This window comes from Gorilla gorilla, chromosome 6 (assembly GCF_029281585.2).
Source record: "Gorilla gorilla gorilla isolate KB3781 chromosome 6, NHGRI_mGorGor1-v2.1_pri, whole genome shotgun sequence".
Taxonomy (NCBI): domain Eukaryota; kingdom Metazoa; phylum Chordata; class Mammalia; order Primates; family Hominidae; genus Gorilla; species Gorilla gorilla.
The window spans coordinates 161,037,047-161,049,097 of NC_073230.2; the positions used below are offsets into that span (position 1 = coordinate 161,037,047).

The 12,051-nt window shown below is 37.3% G+C and overlaps 1 protein-coding gene across 22 annotated transcripts in view; it reads right to left on the reverse strand.

Moving 5' to 3' along the window:
- The window catches only part of KMT2C (lysine methyltransferase 2C), a 300,175-nt gene that overhangs the window by 81,850 nt on the left and 206,274 nt on the right, over positions 1–12,051 (reverse strand). For all 22 annotated transcript variants that reach the window (XM_055392460.2, XM_055392455.2, XM_055392459.2 and 19 more), the window contains 5 exons: positions 7,455–7,636; positions 7,035–7,199; positions 5,588–5,697; positions 5,017–5,082; positions 3,540–3,752 (listed from right to left, as the gene is read on the reverse strand). In XM_055392460.2, coding sequence (XP_055248435.1) covers positions 3,540–3,752; positions 5,017–5,082; positions 5,588–5,697; positions 7,035–7,199; positions 7,455–7,636 — 736 coding nt within the window. The remainder of the gene's footprint in view (positions 1–3,539; positions 3,753–5,016; positions 5,083–5,587; positions 5,698–7,034; positions 7,200–7,454; positions 7,637–12,051) is intronic.

The window sequence follows — 12,051 nt, forward strand, 5'->3', positions numbered from 1 at the left end:
GGTTCACCTATTTTATAAATGAGAACACTAGCATCAGAGAAGTTAAAAAATTTGCCTAAAAACACCCAGAGTAGGTTTCATCATTGCCCACTACTTTATAATGCTTTCCCAAGGGTACTGAGACATTATCAAAACACGTTAGTGAAACAGTCTAAAACATCACAAATTTTAGGTTTAATACAAAATACCCAGAAAAGGGCAGTGTTATTAGAAATCTCAGCATAATGTAATAATAAGCACTTACGATGATTGTATTCTTTCCCTATTTTTTCTCCTGTACAGGCATATGAAATACCATAAAACTTATTTTAGGGGTGTGTGTGTACATGTAGTTTCAGGATAATATAGTAATCTAAAACATTTTTAATATGGCAAAGTGTGGCAATACTGAATTTTTAAAAGGGATTTTTATTTAGCAAACAGAAAGCAAAAATGTTGTCCAAGTAACATGCATTTATTTTATCCCTAGGAATGTACCTTTCCTTCTGCAAAGGATGTGAGATCCTGGCACATAAATGAACATGAGGGACTAGTCATGAAAATACTGTATATTCAATTCCTTAAATTCTAAAATTGTCTTAGCATTTAACATCCAACACACTAAACAATCTTTTTTCATATTCAATAAAAATAAGGACAAATTCAGTAAATTCAGATGGGCTATTTTATCACGTAAATTTTAAAAAAGCAAGGGTAATTTTTCAACTGATTTTCTTTTACCCTGATACGAGTCAATGAGAAAATATGAAATTGAAACATATCACCATTTCTCAGTGTTTACAAGTGGTAGTCACAAGGAAAACCTTCCAAGGTCTTTTGTGTTGTTTTTAAAAGGTATTATAACCTCATAATTTGGGAAACAATGTGCACTATTATCAAGAAACCTTTCATATTTTGTGAAATGGAGCACTTCCCAAATTTAAGAGACTATGGAAACCTTTTTCAGACATTTTTTAACATCCTTAGAAATGGAAATTCTTGTTAAAGCTGATCTGATCAATTCCTCCTAAGTATATGGACTACTTCTTTGCAAACTCCAAGCCCCCAAATCAAATTACCTGTTCAATTGTATCTGAAAATCAGTTACATACAAGCATCAGAAAGTGTTTCTCCCAGTAACATAGACCCAAAACACACTACAAAACAAAAATTATCAAGAACATACAAAAGACATATCTTTTCATTTATTTATTTATTTTTTGAGATGGAGTCTCACTCTGTCACCAGGCTGGAGTGCAGTGGCTCGATCTTGGCTCACTGCAACCTCTGCCTCCTGGGTTCAAGCAATCCTCTGCCTCTGCCTCCCGAATAGCTGGGATTACAGGTGCCTGCCACCACGCCCAGCTAATTTTTGTATTTTTAGTAGAGACAAGGTTTCACCATGTTGGCCAGGATGGTCTTGATCTCCTGACCTCAGGTGATCCACCCGCCTTGGCCTCCCAAAATGCTGGGATTACAGGCATGAGCCACTGAGCCCGGCCACAAATGACATACCTTTTCAAAGCCACAATTACCTCTCACCTGGACCATTGTTTCTCACTGATCTACCTGTCATAAATCTTGCACCTAATCATCTACTTATATCATAGGAGAGTGTTCCTCTCAAAGTATAAATAAGATCATGGTGTTCTTCTTTTCAGGAACATTCAATGGCCTCCCATTCCATTGCTATTAAGCACAAACTACTGACACATCACCTTATGGTTGTGTGAGATATACTGAGCCGTCCTTCTTGTCCTCACATCTCTAATCTTCTCACCTTCTGACTGTCCCGTCTGCTCACTCTGTTGGTCTCCACAACACTCTTCAAACATGCTCAGCACACTCTCACCCAGAGCCTTTACATTGGCTTCCTCACTGTGTGGGATGCTCTTCTCTCAGGTAATCAAGTGGCTCACTCACTCACCTCTTTAAAATCTGTGCTCAAATACTGCTTTCTGTTCATATGGACCCTAAACACCCGTCTGTACTTCCAATTCCTTTTTTTTTTCTTTTGGAGACAGAGTCTTGCTCTGTCACCCACGCTGGAGTGCAGTGGTGCAATCTCGGCTCACTGTAACCTCTGCCTCCCAGGTTCAAGCAATTCTCCTGCCTTGGCCTCCCGAGTAGCTGGGATTACAGGTGCATGCCACTGAGCCCGGCTAATTTTTGTATTTTTAGCAGAGAATGGGTTTCACCATGTTGGCCAGTCTGGTCTCGAACTCCTGACCTCAAGTGATCTACCTACCTCGGCCTCCCAAAGTGCTGAGATTACAGGTATGAGCCACTGCGCCTGGCCAGGCAATTCTTCTTTATCAAACTTTATTTTTACCATGGGACTTGCCAAACACATTATAATTAACTGATTTTTTTTAAGAGTTGGGTTACCTAACATTAAAATATAAACTCTATGCAGAGAATTCTACCTGCTTTGTACACTGATATGATTTCCAACATCTGACATACAGTAGGTATTCAATAAATTCTATTGTCTCAAAGCCAGCTGCAGTGGCGCATGCCTATAGTACCTGCTACTTGAGAGGCTGAGGCAGGAGGATCACTTGAGCCCAGGAGTTGGAAACCAGCCTGGGCAACGTAACAAGACACTGCCCCTTAAAAAAAAAAAAAAAAAAAACTATGAAATAAAATATAATCAAACAGAAATAATCATCACTTCATTTCTGAATCAGTTGAAAATAAATAACTGCCCCAAAAATGAGCAAACCAACAGTAATCCTCTTTAACTCATATTGGATTTTAGGTTACTATTAAAATATTTTGCTATCTCAAGAACTCAGCAGGCTGAGCAGAGCAGATGGCTTGAGCCCAGGAGTTCCAGTCCAGTCTGGGCAACATGGCAAAACCCCATCTCTACAAAAAAATACAAAAATTAGCCAGGCGTGGTGGCCCACATCCATGGTCCCAGCTACTCAGGAGGCTGAGGTAGGAGGGTCGCATGAACCCAGGAGGCAGAGGTTGTAGTAAGCCAAGATCGTGTCACTGCACTCTAACCTGGGCAACAGAGCAAGACCCTGTCTCCCAACTGAAAAAAAAAAAAAAGAATTCAGCTAGAAAAACCTTATATTTACTTTGATCAAGAAAATGTTTATAAACCAATACTTTATGATGCACACTAGTGAATATGAAGTTATACCTGAAGTAACATTAAGTGACAGCTTTTCCATTTCTAGAATGTATGCATCAACTACCTTAACTTAACCATGGTATTATCCAAGCTCACAGTATCTGAGAAGGTTTGTGTCGTTATCTAGCAAACTAAAGTCAAGCCCTCTGTAGTTCCCCACCTGTGATCTTCAAAGATACGGTGCTCCTTGAGATTTCTGTAAGGTAGGTCTGTTCTAAAATGTGTGAAAGGAAGAGAACCTGAAAAGGCAAGGTCTAAGAAGATCACTCATTTGGAAATGGCAAGGGTCAGTCACATCAGGGGTTAACTAAGTCAGTGTGATTTACCCTTTGGTAAATCATACACATATTTCAAAAGTCACTTTATATGCTTTAATTCTTGCACACATATTTCATGGAAAATAAATTAGTATTACCTCGACTATCATCCATTTCACCATCCCTTGAATGCTCTGATTGGATGTCTGGAGGGGTCTGAAGGACGGCCACGCTATTCTGATTTATAATCTTCAATTTCAATTTTGGTTTTGACCGTTTTCTTCTTGGAACTGTAACTGTGAGGCTCTGTAACTGAGTCATCCCTGATTCAGTCAAACACACACCATCCTGGGTATAAGTCTTGGGTGGGTCTAAAATTACAAAATCCCAAGAATACAAATTTAAACTTTCATTTCAAATTTGACTGATTACTGTTCCAAAATACCCATGTCAAGGGAATGTGACTGTAGTTCTAGAAAGCAATTACGTATCTATGAAATGCATGAATAATTAACTTCATGATACCCAATAAAAACTAGGAACAATAGGTCAAACTTCCTTGGATTATAGGCAGAAAGGTTGCATGTTTTTAAAAAATGGTCTTCCTGGGCCGGGTGCGGGGGCTCACGCCTGTAATCCCAGCACTTTGGGGGGCCGAGGCGGCAGGCAGATCACGAGGTCAGGAGATCGAGACCATGCTGGCTAACACAGTGAAACCCTGTCTCTTCTAAAAATACAAAAAATTAGCCGGGCATGGTGGCGGGCACCTGTAATCCCAGCTATGTGGGAGGCTGAGGCAGGAGAATCGCTTGAACCCGGGAGGCAGAGGTTGCAGTGAGCCGAGATCGTGCCACTGCACTCCAGCCTGGGTGACAGGGCGAGACTCTGTCTCAAAAAAGTCTTCCTGGAATTTCTATTTTCATGTTCCAATAAAAAGAGTTAGAAGCACTGCAACTAAATGCAATGCTCAGCTAATCCACTATGAGCTTTTTCCTAGAAAAGATCAAAAGGCAGGGATCTATTTACATAAGAGAAGAGAGAATACTCCAGAAGCTCATCTGGAAAAATCAGAGTATCAACATAATTACTAATAGGGAGAAGTAATAAATAAGTACAAATCCTGCAGATTTAATTTTAAATGTACAAAACTGTTGTTCCTTAGAACAATTCCTGTACTATCCAAATGTTTTTGTATCAGGTGCTATTAAATACAAATATTCAAAAGAATGACTGTTTAATAAGAATATCATATTAATCACCATACTAGGCTTATTAATTATTTTAAAATTAAGAGATTGAATTAATTCTAAAAGAAATCTGTTTGCTAACTAGGCCGTGTTTTCTGCTAACTGATAATTAAGCACAGTAATATATCAATGAAACCAAAGCAAGTATGGCATTAATGGTTATTCTAAGAGCTGTTATTTTTGTTGCCTACTTGCTGAAATTTATAGGACTACTGCCCCAGTAAAGCTGGATGACATTTTATATATCATTGTGGAAATGATTACCAACATTACGGAATTTGGATAGAACACCCATATGATTGAACCAGGTTTGACAAGTGGTAAGCCAATTATGTAAAAATTAAGCAAAGTAAATTAATTAAATCAAGTAAAGCATTTCAAATTTTACCTAGCTCTTTTACTTTTGTGACAATTTGTGCTACAAGTGAAGATTCACAGCAGTCTGAGGAAGGCACTGAAACGAAAAAAAAAATCCAGGTAATTCTTTTCAGAAAAGGTAAAGTGTATTTAAATACTTATATATGATTAAAGTTTCTGTTTCTATACTCATTTTATTAAAATAAATGTTTGAACACTAAAGTTAAAAGTGCTTTTTAAAGCAACAACAAAACAAGAAGTGATGAAGGAAATACTCAAGTCATGGAGGAAAACCTGGCTAAGAAAGAATCAACATATTGGATTCTGACATATTGTCAATAACTACAAGATCATGTTCCTTGGAAGCAAAATTATAGTTTACATCTAAAGTATATGCTTTTTATTGTTTCATGTAAATTGTTTTATAACAAGTTGTGATAAGTCATGTATAACCAAAAATAATATTTTTCATAAAATACTTGTCAAAGTAAGTTTCACAAAGACAAAATAGAGTAGAGCTAAGCTAATTCATTGGTTATGGACAGTAAGGTGCAAGTGAGTGGTACAAGAGTGCAGACTCACAGTTTAAATTATTCTCTTACCATTAGACGCAGGCATATAGGGTCTGCACATGCTACAATCAAAACCAATGTCTGCTACATTTTCCACTTCTTCCTCAGTATTTAAGTTCTGACAAACTGCATGCATCCATCTAAAAAGACCATATTTGTACATTTTTTTTAAAAAATGGAATATACTGAGAACTGCTACCTTTTAAAAGCTGTAACACTGAGTCTTCAAACTTAAAAGCCCGAAGCCTCACACGCTCCTCCTACCTTGCCCTTTTCTCCTAACTATCCCTATTAACAGAAAAACTTTCATAGAGCTAAGACGGAAATAAAAAGGAATGAGAACAACTATTAGAGAGGAAGCAAAGCACATTACATAAGGAAGCTAATTATTTTATCATCATATATTAAATATCTCAAAGACAGCAAGGAAGCTAGTTAGGGCAAACACAAAGGTATTCAGAAAACTGCAAATGGCAGTGCTAGCATATATGTGCTCCAGGTAATGCATCTAACTTGAAGTAGACATATCTCATGGAAAGCGATGTTGAATGGTAATTGGGAAATTAAGTAAAAAGTTGTCTTGCAATGGAACAAATAATTAGTAGCCAGAGAGAGTCCCAAGAATACTGTACTACTGATAAAATAATACTATTAATAATATATGTTCACTGCTTAACTTCTAAAGAGTACAATATACCAATCAAAGCAAGGAAACATTCTTGATTTTGAAATTCCACATAATTACGTAGGGAGGGCAGAAGGTGCTATCTAATATCTAGATATCTAGTATCTAGAGCTTTAAGAAAAAGTGGTTTAAGGAGAACAGAATGTGTTAGATATTTTTTATAATCTATTAGAAGATTCAGAAACCCTTCATAAGAAACGGCATAGATGAAGGCAATAATTCTCCATCTAATTTCAAGGGATTCCTAAACCCTCAAAAAGGCCCAAATTAAAAATCTTTAGTCTTGGGTGGACACAGTGGCTCACGCCTATAATCATAAAACTTTGGGAGGCTGAGGTGGGCAGATCACAAGGTCAAAAGATGGAGACCATCCTGGCCAACATGGTGAAACCCTGTCTCTACTAAAAATACAAAAATTAGCTGGGCGTGGTGGCATGCACCTGTAGTCCCAGCTACTCGGGAGGCTGAGGCAGGAGAATCGCTTGAACCCAGGAGGCGGAGGTGGAGGTTGCAGTGAGCCAAGATAGCGCCACTGCACTCCAGCCTGGCGACAGAGCAAGACTCTGTCTCTAAATTTAAAAACAAAACAAAACAAAACTTTAGTCTGGAGTTGAGAATTCAAAACAGGAAATCACTTCTGTAAGTTTCTAGGTGACTAAAAATCCACAAGGTAAAAAGTTCTGTACCTAAAACTTGTGATTAAGGAAAAGCTATTTTCCATTTTTTTTTTTTTTTTTTTTTGCTACATTTCAAAGAGAAAAGCTTTAAAAAGATGAAAAAATAGCACAATACCTATCACATTGTCTACATTGCAGAATAAGATCTTCTTCTCTATAGTTTCGATAGCAGACTGGACAGGAAGATAAGCTTGCACAAGGAGCGCACTGTGTGTAATTGTTCTGCCATTCACATCTTAGACCTGCAGATGTTGCTCCACAGTGTCTGCACCAAACACACCTGAAATCCAAATCCCCCCGAAAAGTCTCAATTTTATTTTCTTAGTTACTCAGTTACTGTAATTCAGGAAGCTACATATGAACATAATGGGGGAAATGATTTAATGTGTATGTGAAAATTTTTCTGATTACTGGTATCTATCATAGAATATGTGTATTATTCAATTAAATAGGTGTGGCTAATTTTTAAAAACCAAAGTGGTATGAGAAAGCTCTGAACTTGAAAGACTAACAAGGCAAACAAACCCTAGAGTACCATTTGCACTTCCAGCCTCCTTTGGGAACTGTCTGCAATGGAGGGTCTAGGCAGTAGGTGTGATAACTTATGTCACAATCATCACACAGCAGGAGTCTTCCTGGGTCAGTTGCCTTCCCACAGGCCTCACACACAGTGCACTCAAGACACCTCCAACCTTTGCTAAGAACCACTTTAGTGATCTGTAAAAGAAACAACCAATCCATGTGATTTATGCATTAACCTAACATAATCAAATATACTATATAAATTAATATGGTGCTTATGTACCTAGAAGCAGAAAAGAGGCAATCAACTAACATTTATTGAGCACCTATGGAGGCCCAATACTGGGTTGGGCATGTTCATACACGCTTTTAGAAGCCGACTGAGCAGAATAATAGAAAATGGCACGTATTTTAACGCCTTTTTAAAGTCCACATAATTCCCTTATGCTGTACATTTAATGTCCACTATATTTATAGTGACCAGATTTTAAAGAAATCAAGTAAGCTTCCCTATTATTGATACATAATTTGAAAATACATCAACAAAATCTCCATCTACATTTCCATGCTTAGAATCAATAGAAAAAATATCAAAAAAATTAATGGAAAGCATGAGTTCTTAGGGACATTTTATGATCTTAGAGGATTTCTATTTAGACTATGAAGCTAGGAATTCTGAAGTTCACATTCACTCCTCTGTTTATTCTCCCCTCTCTCAAGGGTATAAGTTAGTAGAATATTTGGGAATCTCCAAATCCCTAATAAACTCCTGAAGGAAGCCACACCATGTAATATTAAGATTGTGGAACTTCTTAAAGATCTCAAAAGACTAGGATCCTCAGACAGAACCAATCAAGTGCCCACATTATAATGAAACAGCAAGTAATGAGGGTACAGAATAAAAATTCAGATCATGAGGTACATGAAAGCCTAAAAGCTACCAAAGAAGAAAATAAAAGAGTTAAATTCAAAGGAACGCCCATCAGAATGGCACCAAACTTCCCAACTCCAGATGCTAGAAGAGTATAAGTTTCCAATTCTACAGGAAAATACTTTTCAAAGTACAATTCTCAACCTAGCTACACAAGCAACTATGTGTGAAGACAGAACACGTTGTAGACACAGGAAGACTCAAAATTCAGCTCCCTCATTCTCCTTTCTAATAAAGTTACTTAGAGGTATGCGGAACAGAATGAGGATGTATTATAAAGAACAGGAAGACTTGGGATCTATAAATCAACAGATCCAACAAAGGACATCAGGTCAGGAAGTTTAAGGATGAGAACAACATACCTAGAAGCCACTGGCACATATCAGAGCAGCAGAAGGGAATGTCTAGAAGGAGGGTAGGACTTCTCCCAGAAAAAAACAGTACTTTAAAAAATAATCTTATATGATAGTTCTAGAGTAGGCAAAAACAAAGAACGAATGGAGAGTCACTATTACTTTCTTGTTATAAAAAACTCCATGAAAGACAAAACAAACTCATAGTATACTGTTTAGCTCTGCAGTGAACATTTACTGAGTCATAACCAACACCTTATTAATTGAACTAAACATAGTAATACAACTATATTGGGAGAAGGATGGAGGTGTATTTTAAGACCTAAATCAGAATTTATTTATTCATAGCAGAAAGTCAACAAAATCTAGCATTGATAAAGCAGTAAACCAGTTGATTATTTAGAGCTATAGCATTAACCACAAGAAAAAAGACCTGAAAAGATTAAAAGCGATTGCCTCAGACGTGGAGGTAGAGTAAGACAAGAGTTGGTTGTTCATTACAAGGCCTTTTTTTTTTTTTTTTTTTTTTTTTGAGATGGAGTCTTGCTCTGCTCTGTTGCCTAGGCTGGAGTGCAGTGGTGTGATCTCAGCTCACTGCAACCTCCGCCTCCCATGTTCAAATAATTCTCCTGGCTCAGCCTCCTGAGTAGCTAGGACTACAGGAATGAGCCACCACACCCAGCTAATTTTTGTATTTTTAGTAGAGATAGGGTTTTACTGTGTTGGCCAGGCTGGCTTGAACTCCTGCCCTCAAGTGATCCACCCGCCTCGGCCTCCCAAAGTGCTGGGATTACAGGTGTGAGGCACCACACCCAGCCCATTACAAGGCTTTTAATGTCATTTGATTTTTAAACATGCATATTTATTATTTTGATTAGCTTATTGATTTTTAAGAATTTGTCTTAGATTACCAAGTTAATGTATTATTTGCCCAAATGAAGGAAATGGCCTAAGGGTAAGATCAGGGTGGCTTAGAGCAGTAGCCAGCAAACATTTCCAATAAAGGGCCAGAGAGTAAACAGAAAGTTTTGAGGGCCATATGATCTGTTGCAACTTTATAAAAACTCTGCCAGTGCAATGCAAAAACCGCTACAAATATATGTAAACAAAAGAAAATGGATATATTTCAATAAAAGTTTATTTGCAAACACAGGAAATGGGCCAGATTTAGTCTATGGGCCAGTCTGCCTGACCCTGGCTTAAACAATGACCTGAAGATAAAGTGGCAGACAGATCTGAGGTGTTCAGTGGCAGAATTTTAAAAATATTTATCTTCATTCCTACTAAGTTTTCTTCACAGATACCTGTGGTCCCTTTTATAACCAAACTCTCAAGTTTCTCAGCTTATATTCACTCTTCAAAACACTACAGTCTGGTCTCTACACCCACATCCACTCATAACTGCTTAAGCCAGGCTTGTCAAGACCTTCTTATTCTCAAATCTAATGGAAACATTAGTGTTTGTGTTTCTTGACTTCTAGTACTTCAACACTTCAACAATTTCTCCCTCTTTGAAATTCCCTTTTAACCTAGGTACTTGGGTTGTACTATCATTTTTTTCTTCCGTTGAACCAGTCTAGCCTTAGTTTTAAAAGTTTTTTCAAATAAGACGTCATCCAGGATTCCATCCATGGTACCATGTCCAAAGTTGTTACAGATATGTTTTATAATCTAATACGGATACACGCTTCAACTATAATGGAGTAGGTGGGACCAGCCTGTTCTCCCATGAGACAGTAGAAAATTGGACCAAGTGTATGAAACAACTGTTTTCAGATATTGGACAACACACAGTACAGGAGACAGTGGTCTCTGAGAGGAAGGAAACACTCAGGGAGTCCTATGATATTCTGCCTAGAAACATTTTCCAGAACGCTGCCCAGGGAGGCAGAACCTCAGCAGAGTACAATCAATGGCCTCGCTGAGGTTAGGGAAGGCGAGGCAGTGGAATTTGCAGGACACAGTACTCAAAATGAAGAAGCAATAACGACTAAGAGCTCCAGAAATCTACAAAGGATCCCCTGAAGTCTTTGGTAGAACACCAAGCCGTACTTCTAGAAGCCCAAAGACCCACAACCAGGGGAAAGTACATCTACTGGGAATTTGTAAGCTGCACAATTACCACAGCTTGCAAAAGGCTCAAAGACAAGTGAAGCACAACCAGTCAGAGTACAAAGACACTGGTGAACAGGGAGTAGAATTCAGTAGAGATCCCAGAAAGGCCAAGTCTTAAGTATAGGGTTAAACTAATGCTAGGACCGCAGCTACCAAAATGTGGTCTAGGGAACCCCAGTGAGTCTGTAAAGTTAAAACAAGTTAAATAATACTAAGATTTAATTTGCCTTTTTTCACTTTAATTCATTCACAATTATACAGTGGTGTTTATAGAGGCTACATGTTGTATCATAATATTACATTGACATTGTACAGGTTGTGCTTCTGTAGTCTTGTGTTATAAAATGTTCCTAGTTTTAATTTTTAAAATGCTGAACAGTCCATAGTTAAAATCCTCATAAACAAAAACTATGGAGTCCCCAGTAATTTTAAAGAATGTTAAGGTTCTAAAACCATAAAGTTTGAAAATATCCACCTTAGACTGAAGGCTTTCTAGACTTGCCCCAGCAAGCTTAAAAAGAAACTTCAAAGGTATCAAACTTATCCACAAACAATTGCCTCCTACAATAAAAATGCAAGCTGAGCCAATTCACATATCCCTAGTATATTTCTAGATACTGCTGTATTTCTCAATGAGACTGCAGTATTCTATACTGTCCAAAACAGTGTCATCGTGTAAAAGGAACCACACATAATTTTTAAAAACAGGAATTCAAATTCTAGCTCTACCAGTAACTAGGTGTTTGATAGTGCACTAATTGTCCAATCTTAACTTATGTAAGTCGTACTCATCTGTAAAATGGGAATTCGGTAATTGTTGAATGGGTTAAAAGAAATACATGACTATCTTGAAAGGGATCTTATTCAATTTCCTTAGGTCCAAAACATTAAGTATTCTAAAAAACAAAATCTAGTGATAGCAGCAACTTTTATACAAAATATAAAGTACAAAGAAGAAAAGAAACATGTTTTATGCATATATAACTCTATTTTTTAATTGGCTTTATATACTCTGTGTTTTTCAGTCACATACCATGAGCAACTAATTTTAAAAGACTACATAAATTAACCGTACTAGTCTTCTATTTTGTATAGTATTAATTACAATCTTTCATTTTGATTCCTAAACTCACAAAAACCTGTATTACCCTATAAAATAAAAACTAGTGTAGTTATCAACAAAGAATTCTGAAGGAGATAATGTTGATTTG